This window comes from Nannobrachium achirus, assembly GCF_963921795.1.
Source record: "Nannobrachium achirus genome assembly, chromosome: 3".
NCBI classification, from domain to species: Eukaryota; Metazoa; Chordata; class Actinopteri; order Myctophiformes; family Myctophidae; genus Nannobrachium; species Nannobrachium achirus.
This window is the reverse complement of record NC_137812.1, coordinates 49574904-49593334: the sequence shown is the minus strand read 5'-3', so window position 1 is coordinate 49593334 and position 18431 is coordinate 49574904. Positions and strand designations below refer to the sequence as shown.

Here is an 18431-nt window from a genome sequence, read left to right as displayed (position 1 = left end):
GCGCATTCGTTTCTGGGTGCAGTTGCCTCCTCTACGTCATAGAGGAGTCGGATCTTCCCCTCCCACAGGTGGGCATGTAGCCACCTGGGGTATTTTGGGGGGGACCCTGTGTTTTCCTTATATAGTGTGTCTTACTTATAAGGCGGACTTGTCCTTTTCATTTAGTTGAATGAGGCGGACTTCGGTCTATCAGGGTCTCTCCTTATTTTCTCATGCCTTCACACCCAGGTCCGGTGGGCCTGGGACCTTCTGGGTGATGGGTCACGCCCGTTTGGGCTGTGCTCACCCGTATGAGGGGTGTGTGGGGGTATGAGAGTAGGTTGTGGCTTAGAGGGGAGTTTAAGAATCCCAAGTGGGAGGTCATCCTGGAATATTGACAGTAAACGGTAGGTTCCGTACGGAACCATTGTTTACTTAGATATGGAAGGATGACCTCCCACGTAATGCCCCTCTGTTTCACTGAATGTGGCAGAGAGTGGTATTAAGAGGATGTTACTTCCGCCTCCGGGGGCTTATATAGCCTGGAGGCGGGTCACTCCGGTTTGAGTGACAGGCCCTTCCTACCTACGTTAGTACGGGAGCTGAAGTAGTTTCTCTGAATGATCGCCAGGGGGCGTCATTACCCAAGTGGGAGGTCATCCTTCCATATCTAAGTAAACAATGGTTCCGTACGGAACCTACCGTTTTCTTCAAAAACCCAAATAATGTGTATGCATACAAATGCATGCAAACACACACACACACACACACACACACACACACACACACACACACACACACACACACACACACACACACACACACACACACAAACACACACACACACACACACACACACACACACACACACACACACACACACACACTCAAATCCCATGGCAGCGGCCAGTCACAGAACTGAATTATGGATAATATCTCTCCACACATTCCCAGGTAAATTATATTCGTGAGAATAAACATGACAGTTTTTCCAGAGCCTGGGCTCTTAAATGTAATATCTATTCATGAAGAGACTAAGCAGGAGTGATTAGGAAATGCGCTTTACACCCACTTTTGGCCTGCCGCCAGCGCAAGGGCTCATCCGCGCTCTTGTATGAGTAATTGCTGGACTTAAAAAAAAAGTTTTTGGTTTGGTCTGCTAGCTTGCGGAACGTGACGGGGACGGGGGAGAAAGTGACAGGCAGGCATTTCAGGGGGAGTTTTTCATGCAGTTGTTTGGTTTGTTGCCAGCTCGGGGATAAGCAGGCAATCTCAAGTGAGAAATCTCCATCTTTTCGCCCACCCACCCAGCCCTGTCCCTGTCATCCTCAGTCACTAACCCCACCTACTCCATCAGTACCACCTCTGATTGGTTTATTTGCAGAACGGCTCCCTGTATAGACATCATGATTAAGAACAGTAAGAAGATGGAATTAAGTGGTCATCTAACAAGACAGACAGCCAATGTCCCTATACCGTCGTTGTCGGGTGGAGACCTCGTATCTCCAAGTTTCAAATCTGTACGTTCTTTCGCAAAGTAAAGCCCTGCTTCATCATACGAGGCCGTCGCACAAAAGTAGTGAAAACAGCCGATCTACAAGCACACAACGCCTCGCGGTGCGAGGCGTTGTGTGCTTGTTGATCTGCTGTTTTCACTAGTTTAAATCATTGTTAAAATGATAAATACAAAATGAACGGTTTTAGACATACAAGGTTTTCACCCGACAGCGACGATATGTTAGCTGACCCCCCCAACACGCACTCACGCACGCACACACACACACACACACACAAACTAATACGTCATTACTCCTCTCCCTCTATCCCTTTATCATCGGTTTCCCTCATTATTCCACTGATACCCCTCACAGACTCCGGTGGTGGCGGTGCAGGTGATCGATCGGAGATAGAGAGGAGCCGCGCTGTTGTTTCAAGGCCCAGATGAAGCCGGCCGTACCTCCAGGCAGGCACACCTCATTTGCTTTGGGTCCCCCTCTGGGGGTTTACATCTGCATGTGCCGCCTGCCTGCCTGCCTGCCTTACCGCCCGCCGCCTGGCTGAGCTTATTACCATATTCATGTTGCCGGAGGATATCGATTATAAATGCCACACCTGTGCCACTTTTCTTGTGCATACTAATCCCTGTGTGGGACTTGGACCACCCCTCCCCCCCTCTCTCTCTCTCTCTCTCTCCCGTTGTGACTGTGCTGTTAACTGAGAGGGTGAAATGTGTTGCAGATTGAGATGGGCTAGGTGGTTGACCTGTTGTCATCTAACGGATAATTGCTGTAATTAGGGTCTTTTTGCATGTGTTATAGCTGGCCCTTGAGCTCCTGTAAAGTGGCTGATGGTGTGCGATGTACAAAGCGCTTTTAGCCGTGGGCTTTGGTAAGCGCTGTAGGCTACAGGCGTTTTGTGTCCTGCTGCAGGTGCACCTGTAATTGGTCCATCATTTTTTTTAAACGAGGACAGTGAGAGGGTCATATTTTCCAACCGAAAACATTCTTTCTCTGTGATTTTCAGCTAATGCAGTGCATTATCACATTCATAATTCATTGTTAGCTTTTAGCGAGCATGTCGTGACGTATTTCCTAGAAACATGGGCTCGGTTCATCTCAGCCAATCAGCAATGGGGCGGGGTCGAACCACAATGGAGCTCCCAATCTCTGCATAGCAAGTAACATAAAGTTGAGTGGCAAAAAACTACGTTTTGGCCTTGACAGCCCATACATCCAAACAGTAAAGTCCTATCTGATTGCATTGAACAACGTTAAATGATGTTAAACTCACTTTGCCACTCACTTCGCCACTCGATTTGCCATTCACTTTATGCATGCGCATACCCTCTATTGCGCTCTGTTCCTGGAGGAATGCTCCTTGGTTCCAGAGTGTATTGGCTACTGTTGTCAGGTTCTGTTGAGAGGGAGGCTCTCTCCATTCCGACATGTCGCCACTCCGAAATTGACTTCTTATTGTCGGAGTGGCGACACTCCCATAGGGGTGAAGTTTAGGGTTAGGGTTAGAGATAGGGTTAGTGTCGGAATGGAGTCATGTCGGAGTGGCGGGATGTAACCCTGTTGAGGAGCCTGAGACTGAGCCAAAAGCTAGTTTACATATAGCTAAGAGGCCTTCTCTGTTTGACACCTCAGGCTAATGTTGATTGCAGGACCACATTGTTCTAAACACATTGTCTACTAATACCTTTGTCCATGTATTATACATAAGAACAGACCATTCTGCCTTTAATTGCTTTTTTTTAATAGGTGTTTGTTTACAAGTTATTAAAAAAGTTTACTTTTACCCGAATAATTGAGACGGTGCTGGCTTAACAGAAGTGCACAGTTAATAAGTGTGGTATTGTTGATGGTTGATTTAAGCGGTCACAGCTGGCCTGAGACAAACTAATTAGACTCTGTGCTGGGTGTGACTACACAAATGCTGCGCATCAATCTAATGGATGCACACAGGATGGAGGACAGCAGCATCCTCAGGGGGGGCAGAGCACCAGCCCCAACACCCACACAACCAGCCCTTCCCATGGCAACAGCTGAAAGCTGAGGGTGGTGTTCAGTGTTGCCGGATTTTGTGAGAGAAATAAGCAACCAGGTCAAGGGAAACAAGCCCCAAAGAAACGGCTAATAGGCCACATGAGCACTTTGACCCTAAATGCCACAGGTATTCAACTAGAATAGGCAGGGGGCCACATTTGAAAATTACTTCAAGTTGTGGGGCCACAAGACCGTGACAACATAAATGAACAAAATGTTCATGGTTAACAGCAATGGACATATTGTGTTCATTATGGTAACTTATTAGGGCCTGCTTCATACTGCATTTATGCATTCTGATGTTGGATAGGATTTCTGTGCCAGTCCTTTATAGTGCACAGGCTTAGATTTTGACAAAAGGAAGTAGATATGTCAATGTGTTCTGTGCACAGGTCCCTGGTGGAAGCGTTTTTGTGAGAAGAGTATTGTTGGCAGGCTGGCAAAGTGTTTGCTGTACATATTATATGAATCAAATGTTTTTGTATTGTGCTTATGTTTTGAGCACCCGGGTGATAAGAGCTAGTAGAAACTCTGATGTGTTTGAAGTGGATGAAGATGGAAGGTGAACAAAATACACAAAAACCTAACATGTAAGCCAATGGATACATAAGGAGAATGATTTATTTGGTGTAATAAACAACATCCACTCAAACCTCATAGTTACAAATGGATGGTTTGTGATGGATGAACTGCACCCAGAACTAGACTACCAGAGTAGAGAAGTATCTTTTCCCCATTGTACTATGAAAAGTACACATTTATTATACTTTTGATAAGGGAAAGGGAAAAGCTTTGTTGTTCTGGTTACGTCATCAAATGTGTGACGTGGCATCCATTAGAATCTGAAAATATTTGTTGAGCCATAGTCTAGCGAACAGCGCCCTCCGGCGTCAAAACACCATAAGTCGCCATTTGGCGGTCAATGAGTTTTAACACTTCACCCTTGTAGCTTGTTGTGTCTTGACTGCAAATGTAGTAGTGGTAGGAGTTAATTTGGGACCACTGTTCTCAAACGGTTCGAAATGACAAACTCCTTTTATACCATGCAGCTTGCGCCTTGTGGACTAGCCTTTCTGAGTTGGTGATGTCACAGAGAACGCTGAGGAGAAAGTAACGTGAAATCTAGGAACCCCTCTCTTCTTAACTCCCAAAGAATGCCAGCAACCAGGAAGTGAGCCATATAATGGTGTTACGAAGACCCTCACTCACCTTCACGTCACGTGGGCAGTTGATAGGTAGCCACTGAATATTGGTATTCAATATGTGGAGATATTCCTATGTATGGAGATACCCGACGCAGCTCACTGACCTTACGTCTGACCTCCATATTTTGACCCGGACGAGATATATCCCCCATATATGGAGACAGCTCCATATATGGAACCGGCAAAGACATCTAGTTGCTGACATCAGTATGACGGGTTCTATGTCACAAGTACACAGACAGGTGCTATATAAAGGGGAATATCTCCCCCCGAGATCAGATGCGAGCAGGAGCTCGACTCCGACACGATTCATCCGTTCATTAGCCAGCTCTCAGGTAGAGAGCCCATAGCCAAATGTTTTTTTGCGACCGAAGGTCGCAGTATACCATGAGAAATGTCGCAGCTTGTGTCACGTGACATCACCTCACCAATGTCTCTGTGACATCACAGGTGATATCAAAGGTCAGGCAATGCCAACCCATACTGCTCCCGGATGCCGTCTACATTCCGGCTGTCACACGTCTCTCCGGTGGTCACCAGAGATATACATTCTAACAAAGATTTGCCATATATGGTAAAGAATAACAATATTCTGGCGGCTAGGTACTGTAGCTGTAGATATGTAGACCAGCTTTGCAAGCTGGTAAAAAAAATAAAAAAAAATTAGGAAACAACAACAACCCCCCTGATTCCCCACCCTAAGGTACCTCACCCAAGTATCCTATGTAATAACGTATTTACGTGTCCAACATTTGTAACTAACCAAACCGTGTGACAATTGGTTGAGAATTCAGAGAGTTCTAATAATTTCCTGAGAGTTATAATGATCTCCTGCTTTTACAGACATATACTGTAGTGCTTACATATTGGATATGTAATAGGAGGCACGGCTCGACCCAGATAATATGGCGGCCGGGATTGAACACGACAGTCTCACATGCCCCTCTAGTAAAAAAAAAAATGCTTTAAAGTGACAGTCTGCAGAATAATATACATAATAGTGATGATAAATTGACAAATATTGTCTGTGTCCATTCATCTATCTAATTATCTACCCATCCATCCACCCATCCATCTTCCACCCATCATCCAAATAAGAAACAGTGACACAATGACAGTGGAGTGTGTGTGTGTGTGTGTGTGTGTGTGTGTGTGTGTGTGTGTGTGTGTGTGTGTGTGTGTGTGTGTGTGTGTGTGTGTGTGTGTGTGTGTGTGTGTGTGTGTGTGTGTGTGTGTGTGTGTGTGTGTGTGTGTGTGTGCGTGCGTGCGTGCGTGCGTGCGTGCGTGCGTGCGTGCGTGCGTGCGTGCGTGCGTGCGTGCGTGCACACGTGCGCGCACACGTGCGCGCAGATGGACCTGTTGGGGAGACCGACGTGACGTTCCCTTATCTTATACATGTGACAAGCAGAGCCGCGGCTGGCTGTGTCCCAGCCCACCTAGCTAAACAGTCACTCTCTGTTAGCCTCCACCACCTGACTTGTCACCCAGCCTTATTAAAGTTTCACCAGCAGCAGGGGGGCGGGGAGTCTTGGTGACAGTGACATGTTGGAGACAGGACCCCCGAGGAACACAGAGCTGCTGATCAGAGGGAGCAGGACCTGATGATGAAGTCACAGTCGAGATAAAAGCCCAGGGAGTAAAATACACGTTATTGGACTCTCACGGTGTCCATGGGAGAGGGGTGCTTTTCTGTGAGCGCACGCGTACGCGTGTGTGTCTGTACAACATATGTGTGCAATGTGCAAACCTCTGTGTGATTGTGTATATATACACACGTCCGTGTGTGTGCTCTTGAGCAGGTGTGTGTCCTCCTTTAATTAGACATTTTCAGTACCTGTGTACATAGCACAGCTCGTTATTGCACATGTTTGTCCAAGACTGTTTATTCAAAAGTTTCCCAGCTTGACAAGCAGTTACAACTTCAGCAAGGTGCTAAAGGGCACTGAATAACAAAAACGATCCGAATGATTTAGTATGTTTGTTTCTCGTTAGCAGCACCCTGCTTTGATGCTCTGGTTGAATACAAGACATTTTAAAGGGAAATGTGAGCCGGTCTCGGGTAGAACATTGTTCAGGTAGAACAATGTAAGAGTGGACCTACGTATAGCCTTATTGAATAATGCACTTCCATGGGCTCACCTCCCTTACAAAATTGAGAACGAGAGCTGTCAAACCACATATTAAAACATCAACAATGAGTGCAATGACTATAAATAAGAGTGAGAGGGAGCTGGTAGGAGTTCCTATGACAACCTTTTGTTTGTGGCAGGTCACACGGTTTGATAATGAAGTCACCCAGCAGTTACATTTGATATAATAATAGCCAAGATATTCTAAAAAAGCAAATTATTCTCACGGGCGAGGGATTTTCTTCTTTGGAGTGTGGCACAGAAGTGAAGTGACTGAGGAGGTTCATGCATCGATGAAAGATGGAGGATAGGTACCAAACCTGCTACCAAAAGATCCCCACAACATCCACTCTGGATAAGAGTGTCAGCAGGGGCGTAGTTTCAGAAAAAGTCACATAGTCCCAGAAAAGACACTGAGAGACTAACTAGCCGGATGGGAATTAACATTCAAGTTCATGCACCCAACTCCCATTCAGGGACGTGCAGAGAAAATGTCCAAATATAATCCATTAGAATTAATGGTTATCAAAGTGAAATGACCAGTTGCAATTAAATCAGTTTTCTCATAATGCTTTCTGTAAGCATTTAGCTTGATTGCCTAGAAGTGTCTATCAGATAGAGATTATATGATGATCAAAATTCAATTCGAAAACTGGACTGACACACACAGAGAGAGAGAGAGAGAGAGAACGAGAGAAAGAGCGGTGTCGCGCACTGAAAATAGCCGATCTACAAGCTTGCGCTCAATTTAGTATAATCAAGCTTTACTGGAGATGCAGCATACAGATACAGCTTGGATTTATACACAGAGAGCAATTAATCTATGTATTGTCCTGCGTACGTTTTGTGGTGGAGAAAATATTTTAAATAACTGTGTGTTGAGTGAACCTGTTGAGCGAAAGGAAATGCTTGATAATTATTTGCTTGTGAATTTGCAAAAGGGAAAGGCTTTGGAGAGAAACAGAGGCACAAAGACTGGAGCAATTAAAATACATCAGTAAATCATTTTCAGTCTCTGCGAATGAGCCTCATTATGTAAAAATGACTGACTATTACCTAAAGCCGTGTGGAGCCAATACATCAGGAAGTATCGAGTGTCCACGGCCCATTAGTGGGGTTGATGAGCCTTGGTGAGGCCAATTGCATTCGGGCACCACAGAGGAGGGGAGAGTGTGTGTGTGTGTGAGAGAGAGAGAGAAAGAGAGAGAGAGATGGGGGGGGCAGACAGAGTGCCAACCAGGAAGAAGTTTGGGGGTCCTGTGTGTTCATTCAATGAAACGTGGCTATGCAGGTTCATGTGGTAGTATGTACTGTATGGGGATTTTTTGTGGGTTCGTTTTTTTTTTTTTTTTTTACTTTAGGACAAAATGTCCTTACAAGGATAGGAGAATTCTGCCTGCTACTTCCAGGAATGATTGTAGATTGTGTAGCCCAGCTGGCCTAAGATTATGACAGAGCTGCTAACTCTCACGCAGTGAGCGTGAGACACACGCAAATGACCCTCGATACACGCACTCACTCCACACATCGTATTTCTCACGCCGTCAAATCACCTCAAGTGGAAAACTGCGTCAACTCTAGCACCACTTCTGCCCCCCACTAACAATGGTCAGGAGTCAAATCCTGGAAAGACACAATAGGCCTCAAGCACATAAACCCTGCGTACAAAGAAATTATGAAATATTTTGGTGGTTTATTATATTCCTGATTATTTACTCAAACACATACACAAAGACCAAATAGACCCCAGAGTCTAAGAAAGTGAATGAAAATGAATCTTAGAATGTTAGTTGAAATTGGGAAATATCTTTTAAAAAATCTTTTAAATGGCAAATAATATTTACCAAATTTACTCGGTTAAAAGTGTTAATTTAAATCAGAACGTAAAAATGGTCCAGGATTTATGAGCATCATTAGTATTGGTGATAATATAATTAATTACCATAATAGTAATATTTAATAGTAATATTTTATCTAAAGAAAAGTTCCTACTCTTTCAAGCAGGCAATCAACGCGCATGGCAGACATTCACCTTTCATAGTCCGGTGAACTTGAAGCATTTTAGACTTTCCCATGGACAGCTCACGCGGACAGATCTCCGCAGACAGAGTAATGACTGCTGTGTGGACGTCGCCTTGTACCACTCCACTTCTGTAACTTTCCACTGTGCTCTCACTGCTCTGAACCAGCAACAGACCGTCCTACTGTGCCAAAACAACCCTGGTGAGGCTGAGGAGTGGTATTATGCAGTGGTGGAAAAGTGTTCTTCTGACGCTTTACTTTTAGAATGATATGCTCAGGGGTGTCGCACCAACTTCTGGGCCCTGGGTACTTTAACTATTGAAAAATAGCAGATATACAAGCTCACAGCCGCGCTGCGAGCTTGTAGATCTGCTATTTTTTTTTAAACGTGAAAATTTGTGCAAGTCTTTGAATATTCCAAATCCTTCTAAGGTTTTTTGAAAAACCTATGTTTCTATGTCAAACTTCTTCATGTGAAGGACCCCCAACATGATATGTATTTGGCCACGGACACCCATCTCAAAATATTTATAGTTCCAGGGAGCAAAATTTTAGTTACAAATGTTCGCTTAAAAAATACATATGTTCAAAGATTTGCACACATTTTCACGACTTTTCAAAAATAGCAGATCTACAAGCTGTGAGCTTGTATATCTGCTATTTTTCAATAGCTAAAGTATAAAATACTCAGTCCCACTCCCCCCCCTGTGACGCCCCTGGGAGTGGTATTATGCAGTGGTGGAAAAGTGTTCTGATGCTTTACTTTTAGAACAATATGCTTGTCAATTTCGAATGTTTCTGATTCACTATATTCACACGGTGTTGGCCGGTGCACACCTTGTCATGAATCTGAGGGTAATTTTGCATGTGCACTTACAGTAACTTTGTGTGCAACATATAAGAACATTTCTAAGCATATACTTGAGGCCCAATGTTTGTCAATGCAAACCGTAACTTTTCAGGGTGCCCGCTGGCCTACTGGTCCAGGCGCATACCACTTTGGCATTGCCACATAGGCATTGATGCCAGTTCGGTTCCCGATCCGGACGACCTTTGCCGCATGTAACTCCCCATCTCTCCCCAAATTTCCTGTCAGTCTACTTTCCTATCAAATAAAGGCATAAAAGCCCAAAAACGAATCTTAAAAAAAAAACCTGTAAATGTTCAGTGTCCTTGAGAAAGAAACTAAACCCATCTAACTGCTCACTCAAGTGCTGTAGCTTCGGCCAAATGCCTGTGATGGAGTGTAAATGTGTGTACGCGGCAACAGAGAGGTGCTAATGGGAGAGAGTGGGTGCAGTGTAGACAGATGGTCCTAACAGGCCGTCCTCTCCTCCTCATCATTGTGGAGGAGGCTCTCGGGGGCGGGGGCGCTAGATACCCCTGAACCCTTGTTCTGAGAAACGCTGCAGTCAGATAAATAGATTGTGTCCGGTTTGCATAATCTAAAGTGAAACACGCCATCAATCACCATGGCATTTTGGGAGCCTCATTATGCAGCCAACGTGTTAAGGTACTACAGCTTAAACCATTTTGATCTGAATGCGCCAGGATGGTACTTATCGTCACTGTGATTTGATATAGGATAGATTGCTTCTCCTTGACATCTTTAGATGTTTCTTCTTTTTTTTTTTTTTTCTATTACTGCTTTTAGTGAAGCTAGTGGTGTTAGTGTCTTCACTCTTTAAAGCAGATAATACATTTAGTTAGATTTACAGAAAAGCTTAAAATGTATGGTCAAGATGAAGAGGATATGCTTAAATACATGATTAGACACTGAAATCTAGCCATATGTGGCCACACTCTAAAGAAGACAAGAAAGCTCAATGGAGTTCATATCTTCGCCAGGTCGGGTTGTTACTCAGGGTTTGTTTTGTGTGGGGGGGAAAGGCAATGTTTTAATACTGTACTGCATTGCACAAGAAATAGAGAGCTTGTATATCAATAGTTTATTTTTTGCTATTTTCTGAATAATAGTAATAGTAGTTCTGTACAGCTGGGAATCAAACAGTTGGTGGGGGGGGGGGGGGTGACTCAAAGAGCAGTGTCAGAGTTAATTCATTGGCAGGTGTTTCCAGTGGGTGGGGGGGAGAGAGAGAGAGAGAGAGAGAGAGAGAGAGAGAGAGAGAGAGAGAGAGAGAGAGAGAGAGAGAGAGAGAGAGAGAGAGAGAGAGAGAGAGAGAGAGAGAGAGAGAGAGAGAGAGAGAGAAGCAAGCGTCCGAGGCTGGACTACACACAGCCTACATGAACAGTGACTTTTCATTTGAAGTAAAATTACATTTCTAACCTGGTATATCACATTGTGCTTGTTTAAAAAAAGTGGTCCAGTTCAGAGCATGCTCTGAATGTTAGTTTTCATAGGTCACATTCAGTTTAATGTCTCTTTATTAATCTTTGATCATTTTTTAACATGTTTTATTCTCTTTCTCTCCTGCCCTTCTGTCACCTCTCCTTTCCTCTTTTCATCTCTATCTGGTCTTTTTTCTCTGCCTTTCTGTATTCACCACCCTCCACATTTCTCTCTGTCTGGCTCAATATTCCTATCTCCATTTTATTTTCTTCTTTCTTTCATCACATCTCTGTCTCCTGCTCAGGTGATATTTTGACCGCCAAGTTTCCTCATGTGGAGTTCAGTGTGGGTAAGTGTCTAGACTTCAATTTGTTTTTGTGTATTGACACAATATGGATTATTTTCTTGGCAATTATTTCATTGATCACTTTTGTGATTAATTAAATAAGTGAGTAATCTTTAAATGTTTTATATGCAACTAATCGATTAACCACTTAAAGGGGAAATTCAGACCATTTTCCGAGTGGGAATAGCCCATCTACAAGCTCACGTGTCGTGATGTGACTTGTGAGCTTATAGATCGTCTATTTTAACACACTCACTGAACATATTTTCATTTGGGAAATATCCAGTCATTGCATGCTCTCTGTGAGAAGAAAGACACAGCAGTGGTGTGGAACAGCAGTATACTAATAAAGAGCATTTAAGGGAAATGTGCTAGTAGAGCAACACAGGTGCAGGAAACTGAAGATGAAGGGGGACATCTACTATACCAAGCTTGCCTCATCTGTGACCTCACACATTGCTGTAGCTCAGGACTCACTCACATAGCGTTGCCATCCAGGACTGGGGGTTCTGGGTCCACGAATATGGGTATTTTTTCAGGTATTAGGGACTGTATGCTGAATCTACATTGAAGCGCTAGATAGCAACGCTATGTGACTAGCTACACTTTCTCATTCCCCAACGCAACACTTGATATGAATATTACGGACCATGTTGACTCAACATTAAAAACAGCATTAAAAACACAGATAATACGCCTAGGCAGGCACCATAAGAAACAGGCTTGAACCCCATGAGCCTTGCCTGAACGAGTCGATAGCTGAGCGAGCTGTGTGCTACCTGCTTCTGCCGACTCACTGTTGGAGTAGCATGCCCATAGGCAGAGAAAAGTATTGTTCCCTCAGCGTCAACATGGTTGATACGAAAGGGCACCCACAAGGTCGGAATCGGAACACGAAAGAAAGGTAAGGGGTCAAGTGGTGAAATAACTGAAATATGACACCTCGAGAGAGTGAATATGCCCTGGATCTAGTCCCTAGCAACAGTGGTGAGATCACAGGAGGGATAGTACCAATTGCTGCTACTGTGAGATCCTTCATGAGAGAAACCACAGATACAGTCCTGGCTTATGGGTCTCATTGCCTCACCAAAGCTAACTACTGCCACGCACGCACGCACGCACGCACGCACGCACGCACGCACGCACGCACGCACGCACGCACGCACGCACACACGCACGCACACACACACACACCTCATGGTGACAGTCTTGATCATCTAGAGGTCACACTATGGTGAGACACCTGCAGTCCTGCATGTCTCTGACACGCACGCACGCACACGAACACACACACACACACACACACACACACACGCACACGAACACACACACACACACACACACACACACACACACACACACACACACACACACACACACACACACACACACACACACACACACATACGAGGGATGCCACGCAACGCATGTCTCCCGGAACATCAAAGAGTAGGCATGCTGAATATCTGAGGCAGAGTGACGCTGGGGTACTTTAGATTTTTTTTGTTTAGATGGCCACATTCATTTTTCATGTGTACTAAGGTGTCGGGAGTTCTATTCATGGTTTGGTTTTTTTGTTACCTGAGACAAATTTCTTGAAAGCAAAAATCCTTCTGAAAGCCATAATGACTAATATCACCCCTCTGGTAATGGCAAAGTTTCAAGATGTACCGGTAGTCTCTTCTAAGCTTAGAAAGATGAAAGACAAGTTTGTTACTGCCTTTGATGTGGTGAAATATATGGCATCCTGAATGTCGGTTACAATGAATGAACACTGCACTGAGGCCGATTCGTGGCAGGCTTTGTGATTTTTTTTAATTTGCCTGTTTACTGTCAAAGTGTCATTGGCCAGACTACCCACTCGTTCATTTTAAGTCGCTTGCAGCTCAGTTACGTCATTGCTTCGTCAGCAAAATGACAAAGACATAATTATAGTTACATTTACAATTCCATAACTCTTAGAGTTCCTGTCAAACAACATGCATTTTTGACAGTAATCCATTCTCCTCAGTGTTTCCTCTACTGGGGCATTAGGAGAGCTAAGAGAGGGAGGCACGGGAGGCACGGGAGAGGAGGCTCTATTAGGATTTGAAGCAGGCTTGTGACCAGAAGGTCATAAATGAAATCTCTGGCTGAGAAAAGTGAATGAGAAATGCTTTCCCCTCCCTCAACTGTTATTACCAAGGCTCCCTTGAGCAAGACACTTAATTCTCAGCCGCTCCAATGGAGCTGGTCCATGGCCAGCAGATTGCAGTTGTACTGGACCCCTGAATGTGCAGTAGTTGAATATCCCTTATCAAATGATCGTAATACAAATGACTGATTTGATCATTTGAGTACTATAGCAATATCCTTTGCTGGCTTCCAGTGTGTGGATGTGTGTGCGCACTGTTCAGGTCATTTATTATTTAAACATTCTCCGCTCTCTTCAATCTGTCTCATCTGTAGGTATAATTATTTAAGTATACCTTTTATTTATATTATAAAGAACACATTCAGTGGCCACTTCAATACATACCCACCATAGACCGCAAACCTTGGAAGGCAGTCATAGCCAATTGGAAAGGAATGTGATTACATGACCTTAGAGATAATGTATACCGATTTGCGATTCGTGTGAGTTTTGGGCAGTAGTGGCAAAATGGGTGTTTTGTAGAAAATGCAATATGGTGGAAGATCTAGTCTGGCTCAAATGGTCAGGGTATATGATCCAATGATCCAAGGAGTCCACGGAAATAATGACTGAAAATGACAAGCGGCAAAGGCCATCGGGATCGGGACTCGAACTCACAACGCACTGTCAGGCATCAGAGCCTATGTGGTATGCGCATGGACCGCTAGGCCAGTTCAAAAGTTATGTTGAAACGTGAAGTGGGCTATTATTGCAGCACCATGTGGCCAACTGGGAGTCTGCCTGCAAAGTTACAGACACTGTCTCCGACTACAACAATAAAGACTAGGTAATGAATGGCTTAGTGTTGCAACTTGACGTAGGAAGTACAAGAGGGTTGCTCTTCTATTTGAATGTAAAATCTCGTCATGGTAGAGAATAGAGCTGACAGATGGCTCAGAGAATACCGGTGTGTTGGTGCAATAACAGTGGTTAGAGGTGTGCATCTGTCAAGAACACCTCCCCTCTTCTCTTGATCTGTCAAAGCCTGAATGACTGTGTTACATTTAAATGGCTTTCCGCCGCCGCGTGCGTGCGTGCGTGCGTGCGTGCGTGCGTGTGTGTGCGCGCGTGTCTTCTAATTCGTTTTACAAGAAAGAAAAACTACATCTAAGCTCTGGCAGGGAGAAGTTTCTTTTGTGTGGATGAAGCCAATTTTATTCTTTTCAAAAGGAAATAGAAGTAGGTGAGAACTCTTATGATTGATAATGATAAGATAACAATGGCCTGCGTACAGTACAGTAAAGGAGGTGTGTGTGTGTGTGTGTGTGTGTGTGTGTGTGTGTGTGTGTGTGTGTGTGTGTGTGTGTGTGTGTGTGTGTGTGTGTGTGTGTGTGTGTGTGTGTGTGTGTGTGTGTGTGTGTGTGTGTGTGTGTGTGTGTGTGTGTGTGTGGTCCTTGCCATCATCTGCATCACTATTCCCTCTACAATGGAGATGCATTGAGAAACTGTAGAAATGTATTGTCTATTTCTTGGACTGGATGAGGAGAAGGTCTTTACTGAGATCAAGGTTTCCATAATAGCAAAGATTTTAAGGACAGCCAAACCTTGGGTTCATTACTTAATGGAATGGAATAATTTGGAAGGGGGGTGAGGGTGGGGTGGCAGTGGGGTTGGTAGAATACAAAAAAGAAATCAATGCCTTGGCAGTGATTCCAACAGAAGCGCTCACATCCTAACAAGCAAATCGTGCATGACAGATAAAACAATGACCTCCCTAACCCCAGCCAAAAGTTATTTCTACTCTTTTATTGGAAATTAAACTGTTTGAATTGGTAGGTTTGATGCATGAGGAATAAAATGTTAAAGCCGTTTTTCCCCTTAGAATAATCTTGTTCTCTGGCTTAGTTCTTTGCATGGGAAAGTTTGGTGGCCGGTTAAGTTAAATAACTTAGGGCATTCGTGGAAGTGTGGTTTCGAGTATAGAGCCCGATTCTGGGACCGATACCGATATTAGGAAATAAAATAATTCGGGTATCGTGAGTGGGAGAGAGGGCTGCTACAGTATAGTATGGTGTTTGGGACTGAAGCTGTTGTAGGCTCAATATAATTATTTACTGTGTAGTTTATGAATTTTACTGTATATAGTTCAGTACTTGGCCAATGCTATATTCTTCTGCCATCTTTGCAGCTCATGGGTTGACATCCCCCTGTCCAACCATTTCTTCTCATGCATGCATTTACAGGTAGGCTACAAGGTTTACACAGGTTGGTTCTGTTTCTGGACTGTTTCAGGGGCTCATGTGGCCTCCAACACTTGGGCAACAGCAAAATCTTTAGTTAATTTAACCGAGCATGAAAGAATTGCAGATATAACTCAAAGGATCCTAGGCTTGCAGGGGATTTCAAAGATTCTTTAATTAGCTGTATTATATTTGATAGTTAATGAACAGCAAGGTTGTAATGGGACACTTAGAATTCAAATTAGGTCACATGGTGAAACTCAATAAGAGTTTGCATGCATGCATGCGTGTGTGCGCCTGTCCGTGCGTCACCTGGGGTAGCTCCCAACAATCCTGTCTCAATCCGTCTGCCAATTAAACGTTAATTATAACTACCTCATTAACTGTGGCAAATTAGACACAGCCACCATTTAATATTGACAAGTTGAGGGATGGTTGTAACACCACATGTCCTGTCATGTCCTTCATTTGCTGTATAACCTGTACCTGACCCCTTTCACACCACTCATAGCAGCACTTATGACCCTTCCACTGGTCATAAGTGCACGCAGACTGACACGCAGACACATTCAAACAGACAAACAAGCGGGCATAGACACAGTAGGTGAGAGGTGAATGGACTGTGTTATCTGCTTAGTTGCAGGTGTGGAGCCCCACAGTCAGACCGATACTAATGAGGACCTCTGAATGGCAATAATGAGGACCTCTGAACAGAATTGCTCTGGTTGTGTTTAACCACTTGTGCTGTACCTTAGCTTCCCTATTCTGGACATGTCATAACAGGGGAACATATAGCGAAAATAGGAAAACATTCAGCAAAAATAACAAATCTACAAGCTCAAAATGCATCACTTGTGAGCTTGGAGATCTGATGAAACCATCTCCCCACGAGGCAGATATTCTTTTTCTACAGTAGTTCGTTCTACTAGCCTGTGGTCCCCACAAAGATTGTAAAACATGGTACACACACGCACACACACACACACACACACACACACACACACACACACACACACACACACACGCACACACGCACACGCGCGCGCGCACACACGCACACACACATATTAAATGACAGCGCTGTGTTGTAAGTCCTTATCTTATCAGTGTCAGTGTAGATAATTGCGTGCTTTGATCGGAGAATGTTGAGAGATTGAATGCTGTCATTACCATAACCACAGTGTAAGCAAAAGATGACATTATTTATCTCACTCACTGCCTGCACCTCTGAGTATTCAACGAAAGCTCTATCAACCTTTTAGCAAGGACTTTCTTTTCCCAGACAAAGGCATATTCTACTTACTTGAGTAAAGTGCAAATAGTATTTTCAGACTAGGCATTGAGGCTGCCTTTCACCAAACATCAAGAAAGGATAGCACAAATATGCTAAATGTATTTGACTGATACACATACGGTACATGATAAACATGAGGCTGATGATGTCCCAGTGGTTGTCCTAAGGGTTGCTGTAGGTTGTGTTTCTAGCCTTTAATCACTAATTAAGGACAGACCCGAAGCTTAGTGAATTTAAGAATAGAAAAGCATCAGTAGTTTAATGTCCCCTGGACCTGAGTTTTATACCAATTAACCACATGGTATAATGTAAAACTAGTACTCCCTAGGATGGAAATTGTAAACTACTGGCCTTGTGTTCTACTTCTATTTTAGAAAAATATATAAAATAAAAAGGAATCTGTTCCCCCAGTTACAGTGGAGAGATTACATTTAACACAAGGGCAGCCAGTGTGTAGGCAGTGTTGTCCATTGTCCAGTTCATTGACATGATGATGCTTTATAACAGCTTTATTCAAGTTTATTAACCTAATTAAAAGTAAGATTCACTGTGAAATACACAGACACACTGAAGCAATGGAGTAAGGAGTTTGTGAAGTAAATTGATACCAATTATATCACTTTTGGAGTGGTAATAGAAAGTGTGGGAGGCAGTGAGAAAGACAATATACGCCTAATTACAATATATTGGATTTTAAATGCCAAGATTGCTTGTGTAGATTATGTCAGTTTTACTGAAATATCCTATTCAGCAACAGGTGCAAACATAATGTTAATTCATTTTCAAAGCAGAGAGGCCCTCCCTAACATGGTTATTGTAGTAAAAACCTCTCACTAATTTAACATCATACGCTTGTCTGTCTGTCGGCAATTTACATGATGACTGATGATCGTTGCGTGCGGCGCGCCGGACAAAGAACGAGTTTATTGCACCGGTGAAAGCACCCACCGTTATCCCCATCTTTCTCTCTGCATCTTTCTCCAGATCCCGGTGGCGAACAGGTGCGTAAAATGGCGGCGCATGCAAATAACATTGTCAAATTAATTGAAGTGGTGAAATAATTATCAAGATGAATAAGGAACCTTGTCAGTTCCCCCAGTGCACGCAACACCCACCAAAGCGCTCCATTAAATGAAACGCAGACTCATTGTGGGGTTCACACAGGCCACTGTATTAAAACTAATTTCCTGTAAATTCATCGCGAAAGAGCTCAATGTATTCCAATCTTACTGAATAAATATGGCCACCATAATTGAAGCCTCCAA

The 18431-nt window shown here is 43.7% G+C and overlaps 1 protein-coding gene across 1 annotated transcript in view; it reads left to right on the top strand.

Annotated features, from left to right (window-relative positions):
* The window catches only part of inpp4b (inositol polyphosphate-4-phosphatase type II B), a gene marked incomplete at both ends in the record, with an annotated part of 343288 nt that overhangs the window by 19976 nt on the left and 304881 nt on the right, over window positions 1–18431 (top strand). Inside the window, one exon of the mRNA XM_080722305.1 lies at window positions 11478–11522. Within this exon, the coding sequence (XP_080578431.1) occupies window positions 11478–11522 (45 nt within the window). The remainder of the gene's footprint in view (window positions 1–11477; window positions 11523–18431) is intronic.